General features: G+C 40.6%; 1 protein-coding gene across 2 annotated transcripts; it reads right to left on the reverse strand.

The window, feature by feature from the left end:
- Positions 1 to 224: 224 nt before the first annotated feature.
- Positions 225 to 14,183, reverse strand: mdh1aa (malate dehydrogenase 1Aa, NAD (soluble)). 2 transcript variants are annotated; one of them, XM_066658752.1, is made up of 9 exons: positions 14,032 to 14,183; positions 5,788 to 5,886; positions 5,285 to 5,381; positions 3,099 to 3,274; positions 2,410 to 2,532; positions 1,738 to 1,914; positions 1,264 to 1,377; positions 1,012 to 1,101; positions 225 to 729 (listed from the first exon to the last, which is right to left on the reverse strand). In XM_066658752.1, the coding sequence occupies exons 1-9, from the start codon at positions 14,083 to 14,085 to the stop codon at positions 607 to 609; spliced, it is 1,053 nt and encodes a 350-aa protein (XP_066514849.1). In that variant the 5' UTR covers positions 14,086 to 14,183; the 3' UTR covers positions 225 to 606. The 2 variants fall into 2 exon arrangements, with proteins under 2 accessions (XP_066514849.1, XP_066514850.1); XM_066658753.1 differs by lacking the exon at positions 14,032 to 14,183 and adding an exon at positions 7,266 to 7,412 and having other exon boundaries at positions 228 to 729.
- Between the last annotated feature and the right edge of the window lie 226 nt (positions 14,184 to 14,409).

The raw sequence follows: 14,409 nt of genomic DNA on the forward strand, positions 1-14,409 counted from the left end.
AACACAACACTGACTTATTAACAAGATAAATTCTAATGGATTCAAATGGGAGGGAGATCTTTATAAATGCTTATTCCATCAAAATTAAGTATGAGAAAGAATCAATGGTCTTTCTGCACTGACATGCTGATATATCAGAGCTTAAGAAATTTAGTACTTCTGTCTGGGATGTTAAACTGCATGAAAAAAGAAATCATCACTTTAAATCTTTCTTTTTATTGAGAGATAACAAGTATATGTTACATTGTCAGGACAATGATGTGCGTTTTCCATCTGAAAAGCTTCTCCTCTAGGTGTTGTCCCAGCGGATACACTGCTGTTACAGATCCTCATGATTTCCTTTATGGTGAAATGACACACACACACACACACACACACACACACACACACACACACACACACACACACACACACACACACACACACACACACACACACACACACACACACACACACACACACACACACACACACACACACACACACACACACACACACACACACACACACACACACACACACACACACACTGGAGTTGGTCTACAGCTGTGATTGAGGGGGTTTAGGGGGGTCTTGTTGTTGCCCCGTTGACGTGGAGACGCTTAGTCAGACTCCGAGGAAGGACAGAGCGGTGTCTCTCTCCTCAATCAGCTCCGCTGCTGTGGCATCCATTTTACCACGAGAGAAGTCATTAATTGGCAGGCCATCCACTACCTTCCAGGACTTATTCTGTAGAGGACACACACACATATATATCAAGATGTTAAGGGTCAAAATTCAACATTAAGTTGTATTTCTCATTCTTAGGCTGGTGAGTAAAATATACATTTTAAAATTTTATTTACAGACACCAGCCTGACAAAATCTTTTTCATCAAGAAATTAAACTATATTTGGGTTTTGTCTCATTTCGCTGTAAGAGGCACAAGCCTGTTGATGATGAGTGGAATGAAACAAACATTACAGATTAAATAAGCACTGAATTAGTGATGGTTAATTGATGAGGTCTGACCTTGATCGTGACAGGGAATGAGTACATGAGGTCATCTGGAACGCCATAGGAATTCCCAGAGGAGTAGATGCCCATGGACACAAACTCACCCTGGAGTGAGACAGAAAACAGAGAAGGATGGAAGGAAAGTTGGCAATTACCTTCAGAGAAATTACAACAAAACATCCTTTAAAAAATTCTGTACTGCTGTTAAACCTCTGTGTGCTACAATGGAGAGAAAATGAAAGGCTTCTGTCCAAAGCCCAAACCTACGTCAGGGGTCCCAAACCAAATGTCCCGCATGTGATCACAGATGGCCTTAGCAGCCGACATGGCACTGGACAGCTTCCTGGCTTTGATCACAGCAGCACCACGCTGCTGCACCGTCTGAGAGTGAGAGTGAGAGAGAGAGAGAGAACGAGACAAAGCATCAAAGCTCAGTCCTCCACTAGGGGAGGATAAAAGCTACAGAAAATCATGTCTGAAAAGCACTGAACGTTTACTGAAACTCTTTTTTCATAATTTGTTTTTCCACAATCTTTCTTTAAACGTTGAAATGAAGTTCAATTTTTGCTTCTTAAGTTTCACAATGGAGTTACAAGGCCAATGGAAGTAAAGGAAGATTACACACTTCCGGCTCTGTGTAACCATCAGTCCTTAATCATCACAAACTGCCTTAGATTCTTAGCTACAAACTGTTGTATTTTAATGAGGACGATCTGAGTTTTCTGTGAGTGTTGCACTCACTGTGATGAAGTCTCCTTTCAGCCAGCTGTCGTCCTTCACAGCGTCGTAGGCAGGCACCTCTTTGCCGTTCAGGCTGACCGTGGAGTGATGGACATCTGGGTACTGCGTGGACGAGTGATTTCCCCAGATAATCACGTTCTTCACCTTTTCTGAGGTCACACCAACACGAATCGCCACCTATAGGCAGAGAACAGTACACACCATTAATACAGTTGAAAGAGCTCATGCTCCTCTTTTATTGTATCATTTTATAACTGTTTAAATCACTTTAATCACATATTTTTCTTTATTCATTCATTGTCTGTAACCCTTATCCTGTTCAAGGTTGCAGTGGGTCTGGAGCCTACCCTGAATCACCGGACGCAAGGCAGGAACTCACACTGGAGGGGCGCTAGTCCTTTATTTTTCTTTATTGCACTATTTTAATTGTTAAATTGCTTTTAAGTTTCAATTCTTATTTTTAATTAACTGACTGATTTAATTTACTGTTATGAATTATCCTTGTGTATGAAAATTGCTATATATTTGTCTCAGTCTATTCCTTAGAATTAATGAAGCTATAAAATGTACATATTTATAATTCAAACCAAATCCATCAACATTTCATTTAAGCCATTAGCTGAGACAGTGATCGACTGATTAAAGCGGTTTGATCAATAGACAAAAACAAACCTGAGAGCGGGCCCTGTTGTGGTCCAGTCGGGTCAGACAGGAGAAGTTTTCCTTGGGGATGGACGGAGCAGACTTGGAGGCGATCAGACAGTTGGTATTGGCTGGGTTACCCACCACCAAGACCTGAGTGAAGCGCAAAGAGGGGATAAATAAGATAACTGGCCAGACTAGTAGTTGTCAGAAAAGAAGAAATAACTAGTCATAAGGTGGTACCAAGAAACATCTTAATGAAACTGTATTAAGATGGCAAAGCTCAGATAAAGCTAAACAAAAGACTATATCAACAAACACCAAAGCACATAAGAGCATGAAGATATAACAGCATCTTAACTGTGCTCCCATATACTGCAATAGAACATTGTACAGATCAGGGGCATTCAGCGTTCCCCATGAGGACTGACCTTAATCTATAAGCCAGTTGATTTGAGCAGTGTATTATTTTTTGCATGTACGAATGTGCAAGAAAACAACATGTTTTTTTTTCTCTCCAGAAGCCCTCCTATCATCCCCCCAGCTGTTTCTAAGGAATGTGGATTATAACAGCAGAAGACAAGAGTGTAGAATCTTACAATGAATGGTGTACTGGTTCACTGCACTTGCTTTTTCTCGACTATCCTTTCTCTCGACCACATGGTGACCAGTTATGGAGATCTCTCCTAAATGTATATAAATATTACATAGAGTCATACCTTGACTGTCTTCTTGGCGTATTTTTCCAGCGCAGCCCCCTGTGTTTTGAAGATGGCCACATTGGCCTTCAGCAGGTCCTTCCTTTCCATCCCCTCCTTCCTGGGCATGGAGCCAACCAGGATGGCAGCATCCAGTTCCTTAAAACCCACCTCCACCTTATCAGTGGGGATCACCTCTGCAACACACGGATTCATTATGAGTTACTGATGTTCTGGACATTTGTGCGCCTATTGTGTTACCTAAATGCTCTTTGGCCAAAAATACTGCTTCCTACTGACACCCCACTGTATTATATTAGCACAATTATTGACAATAAGCTGGTGATACCTGGGGTTAGATCACTGCATTGTCTTGATTCAATCTCACAATTTCTCAATGACAGGGAGAGACCTAAGACTGCTGTGTCACCAAAGAACTCTACACCAGCCCCTCTGTGTTTAACTAGATTTGAGCAAAACCGGCTGAGCCTGTAAATCTGAACACAAAGCACCATCACGGCAGCTATATCATTTTGAAGTGTACAAAATAAGTTGAATGCACTCAGGCTTCTTCTTTAACGTGGTAATAACCTATAATAACACACAGTACACTTCTTACACTGAAGAGAACTTATGAAAATGAAGAGGAAATGATTACAAAAATAACAATAAAAATTCACCACCTCTATTTTTACAAATTCAAAAAAGACATACATATACTGACATATAAACAACTGTGGAACAAATCAACCAAATCCTCCTTGGTATCTGCAGACTTTGGATGAATGATTCATGAACACTTGTAGCCAAAAATATATCTGAGTATGGAGGAACAGCATTCTCCTTCAAAAGACAAAAACATCTCATGTAATAACCCCTTTGTGGTCAGCATTTGGCTCTAAAAGTGGAAATACGACACTCTGGATCAGTGTAGGTGTGAAAACTGGTGGTTGATTTAAAAAAAACAAGAAACATTGGATATAAACAGCTACACTGAATACAATTATTATATCCATTGCGTGATGGGATGATAAGCACTTGGCAACAATGTGACAGGCTCCTTTAAATAGATACAGTCAAAATGTGCACAAAAACAACTATGCTATTATAGTGCCATGTGTATCGTCAGTGGAAATGAGTTGTCTTAAAATGACAAAAATATATTTTATCGCAATTATTTATCAGTAAATATATCAACCACCAAAATAGCTTTTATGACAGGCCTAGTCTGGAGCCTAACTTCTGGCACAAGGCAGGAACACAATACATTCACCCTGTCACTCCTACACTCACACAATCATCACTACAGTTAAACTTATTATCACAGTCAGCTACAAATTTCATACAAGCAGCCAAAACTAATAAAAGCTACTACTTCCATTGTGTCAGGCCTTCTTCGTCTCCTCTGAACTTTCATGTTGAATCATTCGCACAGACTGCTTACAGCAGCTGATTTGACTGATTATGTTGTTCTACGGTCATTAATAAAGAGCCTTTTTATCAGAATGGACTTCACTCTTGGCTCCACTCATACTATGTCACATATCCTTTGAACTTATCCTCCACACAGTGGGATCAGCGTCTCTGCTCCAATTGGTTTAGGCTGTTCATAGGGGACCAATCAGGGAGCTGAAACTGTCACTCCCACTTTACCTCCCAACAGTTCTCTGTCCAATGCAGTGAAAGAAGAGAAGGGTGTCTGTGTGGATTCCCTGTTTTACTGAGGGATGTCAGGTATGGATGCTGTGTTCAAGTATAATATGTTCAAGATTTGAAGGCTGAAAATTGCAGGGCATGCGTTAATAAATCAATCAAAGTGCATGCAACTAACCCTAACCCTTGCAAGGAAGGAAGATAAACCATGTGTAGTGCAACCAAGAAATGCTGAGCTGGACCCACTGTCATAAATAACCAAGAACAAAGGGCAAACATCTCTGCACTTTATAATAAAAACAGGTAGAAGGGCAAATCAATGACCTTGATTGTGTAATAAAACACATCAATATGACTGATGGACTTCATACAAAAGATGCAAAAACCAATATCTTGATTCAAGACCTCTTTCGATACAACACCTCAATAAAAACATATTGGATGACAATTTCTGGCCCAGGACCATTTCCCATGATTTCCCCAATCGCACTGACATTAAAACTGTTTCCCCATTCTTTACAAAACACAACACCAATTAGGAACCAGGCGCTCACCTCTGAGCAGTGGGAGAGCACAGTCCTGGAGCTCCATGACGACTCCATCCAGGACAGGCAGCATGGGCGGGATGTCCAGCAGGACCAAGATGATTGGCTGAGGCACATGAGGAGAGGAAAATTTAACCCACAGAGACTCTGCAATCTCAAAACTACATAACACACGCAAAGGAATCATAACTTCATTGGTTTTACTTATAAGAATTTATACAGCTTTTATTTACAGCTTCTTGTTGTCCAACATATTTGAAACCTGTGATGATATATATACAGGATAGACCGTATATAAAAGACTAGAACATTAGATTGCTTTTATACGTACATCTGAAACACAGTTAAATTGCACTATATGTTGAGACGTGAACCAGACTGTATTATTAAAAATAGTAATTCCAGGTTCTTGCATGGTAGTGTATGCAGTATTCATCCAATGAAAATACTAATTTTTACTTGCAATATCTGACTGATTATCTGACAGTGAAAGACTCTGAGTGCCCCTTTACCTGGTCCTTGCCGAAGACATCTCCTTTAGCGATACTGTACAGCAGAGAGTACGCAATCTGTCCGGCTGCTCCGGTCACCAGCACACGGATGGGCTCAGCCTGCAAAAAAAACAGGGTACAGACACAAAAAACCTGGTGACCTACTTAGGGCAAGAAGATCAGACCGACCAACCGACTACGCATTGTGCAATGAAAATGCGCCCCATTGTCGCCCCATTCGCCAGATTCTTATTCTAATATTGTTCCCAGTTCTCAGTGGGGGTGTTAGGAACTAGAAATCTGAGTTCCCTGCATCCCTGCACTGAAGCTGTTATAATATTACATTTACTTTTATTAAAAATCTTGCCATTTAATCCATCTGTAGCAGTGAACACACAAGAACAGAGCTGCCAACTTAGTGAGCTGTTAGGGGTCAAGGGCACTTCAGCTGTGGATGCTGAGGGGGAAAAAAAATCTCTGTTCTTTCACCCCTCCCCATACCAATCCCCCCCACCAGGCCATGGGATTAAACCAGAGACACCTTCATCTCTTACTCTTAGGCCCTGGCTCCATCCCACTTCATAAGAAAACTATGATTAATGTTTAATTAATGTACTGTGTTAAAACTGCCATGCACTAGAACCGGACGGGACACGTTCAAACCTCTGTGAACAGAAAGATGATGCAACTTATGCCACGCCAAACAACAACAGTGAACTGCCACATTTACACGAAACAGAGCAAACAAAACGGGTTCTTCATTTTCCAGGTTTTTCAGCCATTTCAATAGAAAAAGCATCGAGTCCCGTGACCTCGTTTTTTTCACTGTCTGCAGAAAGGAGGAAATGGAGGATATACCACCTCTGATTTGTGCCAGAGTTATCCAGCTAATGATTGAGATTAAAAACCCTGATACGGCTCGTAGATATTAATAATAATTAACTGAGCAAATTTAACAACAATAAAGCAGAGCTATCTAGATTTCTTATTCCAGTTTCCACCTTAAACGCTGCAGCAATGACATGTTAACTTCTACACATTTAAGGTTGAACGGACAATTCGATTAAAACCATGGCGAGTAGGAAGTCAGCTTCAGTCTCGTCATATAATATAAGCCATATTTCATCCAATATACTTTAAGGTGGAACCGCTTGAGGTAGAAACATATATGAATAGAAATGCGTACATTTTAATATTGTTAAAAGTGACTTATGAAGATATGAAAAAAGGCAATTCAAATGCATTTAAGGTGGAACGGACAAATTAAATAAAGAAACAACTTTAGACAAAACCTCTTAAGGTAGAACGGGAAATTCAAGAAGATTTAATAAGATGGCGCACGAGAAGACAAGTTCAGGCTCGTTATTCGTCCTTAATAAGAAATTAATTAAAACAGAACAGTAAATATCATGAGATAAAACAGCGCCATATTAGTCAATCCACAAGCATCCCCCTACACCATATAACGCTGCTGTTAACAACAAACACCCGTCTCTCACCATGTCGGAGATGTTTGTTACTCAGGATGGAGACTAGTCGTCTGGAGGTTGAGCTCTCCCACTCTGGTCCGCACAGATGGGGTCACCTCTGCTCTAGTACAGAAATGTCACCGCTCTATTGAGAAATACACGCCAAAGGCACGCTGGGATCTGTAGTCATTCTTCAGGAAAATTGCCCGTTTCTCGTACAAATCTACTGTGCATAAAAACTACACTACCCACAAGCGACCGTGCCTGCGTCAGACTCTGAAAATGACACGCCCACTTCACTGTGTTATATGGAAGGATTAACCGTTAACGGATGATTTTTGAAATTTGATCCACAGCCTGTAATTCAGGCGTATTGGTTATAGCTGAGTCTTAATGACTCTTAAATAACGTCTCAGCTGTTACCAAAGTCCTGATCCATTTTATAGAGAAACACAGAATTAACTAGTGGCTCTTATTTCATTTCTTTGTTTGAGAGGCTTCCTGTTTGCTGCGTTTGCTGGCAAGAGCTAAAAAGCAGTGAGTTCTCAAAACACAGACCAGAATGTGGATCTCAGTGACTGTTGAGTCTTAACCATGTCCTCAAAGATACAATTGAGAGGGAAGACATGAAGTATTGGCTGAAATTTTTTTTTAACTCTTTAGTGTTGTCCATTGGTGTCACCAGGTGACCGCTGTGCAGCACTTGTTGCTGCCACATTGAGTAGTAACTGTTGAAATACCAAGACAAATTTAAGTACATTTGTTTTGTGAGAACAAGAAATCTTAAACAAAATCTCTGGATGGACAGGGTCCAGAGTCCTAGGAGCACCAAAATAAGGTGGCCATTATGCCTCTGGGCAGCTATTTCATGTCATGCCAGATCAGAAACCTAGCTTTGCATTGCCATACGTTCTAGGGATAGTCTGGTACGTTTTTGCCACTTAAAGTGGCCAAGAACTGCCCACTACAGCAGGAATAGAAATTTGACACCAAAGTCTGCTATTTTGGTATGATGTGTAGAAGTCTTTATGATTCATGTCAGACCAGTACAAAACTATACACAGAAGAACGTATACATGGACGAGGCCACATGAAAGTACTGAAAGTATCAGATTCTACGTCTACTCATGCTTGGTGCATTAGTGGCTGAGCATTTTTGAGTGAAGACAGACCAAAATATCTAAACTGAAATTAAAATGACCATTTCAAAATTTATTTTAAATCACTGATACAATCTGCCCCAAACCTCAAGAATAGTTTCTAGAATTTGGCTCTGTTTATGCACAAAAAAACATGATTCTTCAGCTTCAGCTTCATGTCAAGGGGGGACTTTTTCCAAAATTGTTAAAGCTCCTTAGCTTACATATCAACAAGCTGATTGGCTCTTTTTGTTAGTTGGGACTTATCTGTTATCGGATGCCATGTTGAGTGTTTTCAGAACTCCTTTCATTTATTTATTAAGTTATTTGTTTATCAGGGCTAATGCAAATTAATCAACATTTCAGTTTCCACATCAGTGTAAATGTAATAGTTAATTTAATAAGTTATAAAAAGTTAATTTTCATCTGTAGTCATAGGACAGGTGATTACAACTCATATTTCAGCCAGTGATTGTTCTCCAAATTTATAACATCTGTGATGCCTATGTCCTATGTATTTTTTTTAATTTTCCCACTGATGAGGTTTGTTTGTTTTCTATTTTCTAGCCTCTCCTTGGTCTAGTCTACACATGGATAATGTATGTTATAAATTGGTGTTTTCCTCATTATGTTACAAGCAACAATATTTATAAAAAAAAAGCCTTTGTCCACTTAACATGTGAATACATACTTGTGTGCCCTTCGGTGTGTGGGACAAGCAGTTTACTCAATATATTAATGTCTTGACAGATGAAAATCTTCTGACTTTTATTCAGCTACCATTTTATTGTTCCATATCAGAAACCCTAAGTGGGTGTGTGATGGGAGTGCTGTAGCACATTCTGACACCTCTGTTAAAGACGTAGTTCACAATTGTAATCAAAAATAATTTTTTATAAAATTCAGGTTTCCTCGCCATTCACTAACTCTCAAGTCTGTTTGAGTGCTCAAAACCATTCTAATGTGTTTACGAAGCCCTGGTGTCTGTAAATGAATAGAAAAACAAACTGGCACTGTGGCCTATTTTTCAACTAGAGAATTCAGTACACAGTCTGGTAAAACAAAAAACATCACGAGAACATAATGCAGAAGGCATATGTGATTTGCTGAGCTCTTGCTAACCTCACTAGCAGCGTTTTTCTCTTGTGGTGTGTTCACTGTTGTTTGTGATTACACTTTTCATATCTCTGCGTCATATGTTTTAAAATAGATAAAATCCCAACAGAGTGTTGTCACAGAGTTTTGTCAGTGTGTCACTTGGTTCCTGACACCAAATCACAGCTACAAATTGCCTTCTCTCAAATGACTGGTCACCCATCACTGTCACCTTCTAACTGTGGGAATGCTGCCACATGAATGTCAGAGCTAAAAAATAATGATAGAACATAAACAACAACATATTACAAAAAATAAATGATAGAACAATCTGAACTAAGGCATAGTTTTGTTTTATTGCATATTTGATTGTGTATTTAAGTGGAGGAGGATTACATCATGGAAGAACATTGGCTGTTTTGTATTGTGCTTGATTCTAGAAATAGTCTGCATCAATGGGCGGGGCTCAAAGTTATAGAGTGATTTGGGTGAGTATATGGCTTTGACCATAATGGCTCCCTATTTAAGTTTTTTAAGGCAATATTGGATACATCGCTATTTTTCTCAAAGTGTCTGAGACCAAAGTCGAACTCGAGTATGAGTTTGAGGGCACTAAAATACCCCACAATGCATTTGTAATTCATAACATGAGCTGAAAATGGAGCAAGGTCTTTGTTACTAAGCAACGGACAGTTAGCCCTACTTGGTGATCTATATAGTGCTCAATTTATAGCACAATACTAATGAGGGATTAGGGAACCTATGGTCTGTGGGGACTGAGGAGTAAACAAATTTTTGATTTTATCACAAATAAGCCCCTTTCAGTACTTTTTATAGAACCCATATTTGGTTTGATTTACATTCAAGGAACATTTGGCTTTTCTGCTCGTAGGCTCCCCGTACAGTTGTAGGGTGTATTTTATTTTAACAGCATTGTTTTGAAATCAAGTGGAGGGAGGTGGTGTTTCCTACCCTCCTCAAAATGTTACATAGTACAGTTTCTGCAGTGCTGAGCCCAGAGTAGCAACAACAGAGGCTGTGGTCTCCCTATTACAGGCCAGTGAAGCATCAAAATTAACTTAAAGCTATATGTTTAGGATAACAATACTACCAAATGTTGCTTTAAGGAACACGCTGCTTGTTAAGTGCTGTTTACTAGATGATTGGATAGAGTCAGTGGCCACTTATGGTTCAGTGCCAAAACTTATTTTTGGTCTAGGACACTCCGTTTATGCTGGGCGATTTTAGGTCTGTTCAAGAATGTTTACCGGTTGGCTTCCTGACTTTTTGCTGCACTCAAGTCACCACCTGATTTATTAAATAAGGGTTTGATTAGATAAACACACACTTCAGTTAGGTGTACTCACTGCTGATACATGTGTATCACACACACAAACCACTTAAATAATTTCCATAGAAAAACACTGTTAAAAAAACGACCATTTGGAGCAGCAGTACATGAGCCTAACATCTCATAGCGAGCATTGGGCGAAATATAAGGCCTTACAAACAACTATATGTACTACCCATCACACATTACTTTACTGTTTTAAATGAGGTGTTATATTCATGTTCATAACACGTGTAAATATGTATTCAAATGTATTTAAATATGCAAACACTTAAGAGACCTGTGATTGGATCTCTTCAGCTGGGTAAAGTTCTCTGAACCCTGACTAATGCAGTCAGTCAAAATATTGGCCTGCATCAAGCAAAGAAAACAACTAAGGAAGAGGGTGCTGAAATGACTGGATTTAATGGGTTAAGAACTGTCCATGCGTTTGTAAAACCTGTAAGGATAATGAAAACATCTTGAAGGACCATGATCCATGATCTCTTGCCTGCTTGGTGAAGTTGATTCATAAGAAACGGACAGTCAAGTTCACAGCTGTGGGTAATAGTGAATGCAAGAGTGTGTCCACACTCAAAACATGAAGAGCACCAACAGGATTGGGACTAAATAACTGTGTGTCAAGAGAAAACCACTGTTTAGGGCAAACACATCAGGAAAATGTCTTTGGTTTGTCAGGGAGCACTGGTTCTGGAACAGTAGAAAAATGTTCATGTCGCCAGACTCACCCTGTTCCAGAGCAGTTGGTGTGTGCATGAAGGGAAGCACATAAAGTGATGTGCCAGTCATGCATAACGGCCACTGTACAAACTTGTGGGCAGTGTTATGATCTGGGGGGCTTCATTTGGTCAGGTCTAAGCTCAGTGATATTATGTGACAGTAAAATGAAGTCCTGAGGACCTGAATGAACTGAATGACCAAGTTAACCCCTATGTGGATTTGCCTTCTTTGATGAAATGGGCTTATTCCTGGACAATGCTGAGATTCATTGGACTCAGACTGTGAAAGAGTGTTTCTTGGGAAAGTGAGGATTCATTCTCATACTTGGCAACCACATGGTTTGAATCTTAACTGTGTTGAAAATATTGGAGATGTGCTGGAAAAGACTTTGCGGATTGGTTTGACTCTCCCGGCATCATCACATGGCCGTGGCCAGAATTAATGTAAATTTAAATGGACATCACACCACATTTATAATACAACACCATGGCAAAAGAACATAATCACAGGTAAAGGGGGTCTTACCAAATATTGTGAGTGAGTGAGTGAGTGAATGGGTGAGTGTGTGAAACTGTCCACAGGTGTGAGTGACTAGGTGAGTGTGTGAATGACTGGGTGAGTGTGTGAGTGACTGGGTGAGTGTGTGAAATTGTCCACAGGTGTGAGTGTGTGAGTGACTGGATGAGTGTGTGAAACCGTCCACAGGTGTGAATGTGTGAGTGACTGGGTGAGTGTGTGAAATTGTCCACAGGTGTGAGTGTGTGAGTGACTGGATGAGTGTGTGAAACTGTCCACAGGTGTGAGTGACTGAGTGAGTGTGTGAAACTGTCTGCAGGTGTGAGTGTGTGAATCTGTCCACAGGTGTGTGTGTGTGAGTGACTGGGTGTGTGCGTGAAACTGTCCACAGGTGTGAGTGTGTGAATGACTGGGTGAAACTGTCCACAGGTGTGAATGTGTGAATGACTGGGTGTGTGCACTCTGTATATCATTGAACACGTCTGTTTTAAATAATCTCCATAGAAAAACGCTGTTAAAAAAATTACAATTTGGAGCAGCAGTACATGAGCCTAACATCTCATAGCGAGCATTGGGTGAAATATAAGGCCTTACAAACAACTATATGTACTACCCATCACACATTACTTTACTGTTTTAAATGAGGTGTTATATTCATGTTCATAACACGTGTAAAAATGTGTTCGAATGTATTTAAATATGCAAACACTTAAGAGACCTGTGATTGGATGTCTTCAGCTGGGTAAAGTTCTTTGAACCCTGACTAACAAAAGAACATAATCACAGGTAAATTGGGTCTGACCAAATATTGACTGAGTGAATGAGTGAATGACTGTGTGAAACTGTCCACAGGTGTGAGTGTGTGAATGACTGGGTGAGTGTGTGAAACTGTCCACAGCTGTGAGTGTGTGAGTGACCGGATGAGTGTGTGAAACCGTCCACAGGTGTGAGTGTGTGAGTGACTGGGTGAGTGTGTGAAACTGTCCACAGGTGTGAATGACTGGGTGTGTGCACTCTGTATATCATTGAACACTTCTGTTTTTTGACAGGAACTGTGTTGATATAAAATATATCACATGAGCTCAACATTAATAATAAGCAATGCACCATTTTTAAAGCACCTCTTGCAGGTGAACATTCTCCTGAACTGGGAGTGAAACTGAAGTCTTCTGCTCCAAGTTCAAGAGGAGATCAGTTTGTTGCCAGGTTTGGCATTACATAACCCCGAGTCACTGATAGAAAGGAGAGAGGAAAGAGGGAGGGGGGTGTAGGTTGGTGCAGAGTTTGAAGCCCAGTAAAAACAATGCTGCTGTCCATGGTGCTGAGCTGAAGAGGAGATGTCTCTGAAACTGTTGGATTTATATCTTCCATCATACAAGAAGATAAAATACAATACTACTAACCGGGGCAGAACAGTGAGCCCCAGTTCACTGAGCCCCAGTTCACTGCGGTGTAGTTTATGAAGAAGAATGTGTAGGTGTGTGGTGTTACATTGGAGCAAAACCTGTATTGTCCAGGTTTCCACCTTAAATGCTTTGGACTGGATCATGTTCATTGATTTTTTATCAAATAAGACTGGAGGTGGCTTCGTATTTGCCAGCTTCCACATTAAATTCTTTTCAAAGGAATGTGGCCATCCATATCTAATTAAACATCGAGGCTCGTTTTTAAAAAAAAATAAGGCGACAGAACTGAACTCCTTTATCATTTAAGGTAGAACTACACATGGCTTCTGTTTCACCAGATTTTTATTGTCCCTAAAATGCTTTGAAAGTGGTCATCCACGCCTTCTTCAACAACGAGGCTAATTTAAACACGCATACCACACACACACACAGCGCCAGAATGGAATTGCCTCAACATTTAAGGTGGAACGGATGATTCGTGTTGGTCGGTCTATTAAAAACACAAGAAGCGCTGGTGCACGGTGTAAGGTTGAATGGAAAATAGGAATAAACTTCAGGCTGGTGTTTACCTGTGCCGAAGCAGCGCGGACCACCAGGTACATCGCAGTGAGGAGCGTCAGCATTGTGTTTATTCCTCCTTTTTCCTTCTCCTCTCTTCTCTTTCCTTTTCCCTCAGAGAGAGTGCAGAGTCGCAGGGTGAATGCTGTGTCTTATTTGCCCCCTCTATCTGCCCCCTTGAGTGATCTGTTACCCCGCAGTCTCCCTCCCTCGCTGTGTCTCTGTCACAGCGCCACCGTGCGGCCGCTCTGCGCTTTTTAATGCGCTTTAAGGTACGAAAATAGAGACACCTCTCTGTAATCTCTCCTCCGCCCTAAGCGGTGACGTCACTGGGCAAGCCGCACCGCAGGACAAGGAAAAAAAAAAAAACAACACACACACACACGCGC

The sequence above is a fragment of the Hoplias malabaricus genome, chromosome 2 (genome assembly GCF_029633855.1).
Source record: "Hoplias malabaricus isolate fHopMal1 chromosome 2, fHopMal1.hap1, whole genome shotgun sequence".
NCBI classification, from domain to species: Eukaryota; Metazoa; Chordata; class Actinopteri; order Characiformes; family Erythrinidae; genus Hoplias; species Hoplias malabaricus.

Excerpts from the sequence above, each read along its gene's own strand:
- mdh1aa (XM_066658752.1), bottom strand. The coding sequence starts at position 14,085 with ATGCTGACGCTCCTCACTGCGATGTACCTGGTGGTCCGCGCTGCTTCG. Across the intron at positions 2,533-3,098 it reads ACGCCAAGAAGACAGTCAAG|GTCTTGGTGGTGGGTAACCC; the intron begins GTATGACTCTAT and ends CGCTTCACTCAG. Across the intron at positions 1,915-2,409 it reads ACAACAGGGCCCGCTCTCAG|GTGGCGATTCGTGTTGGTGT; the intron begins GTTTGTTTTTGT and ends CTCTGCCTATAG.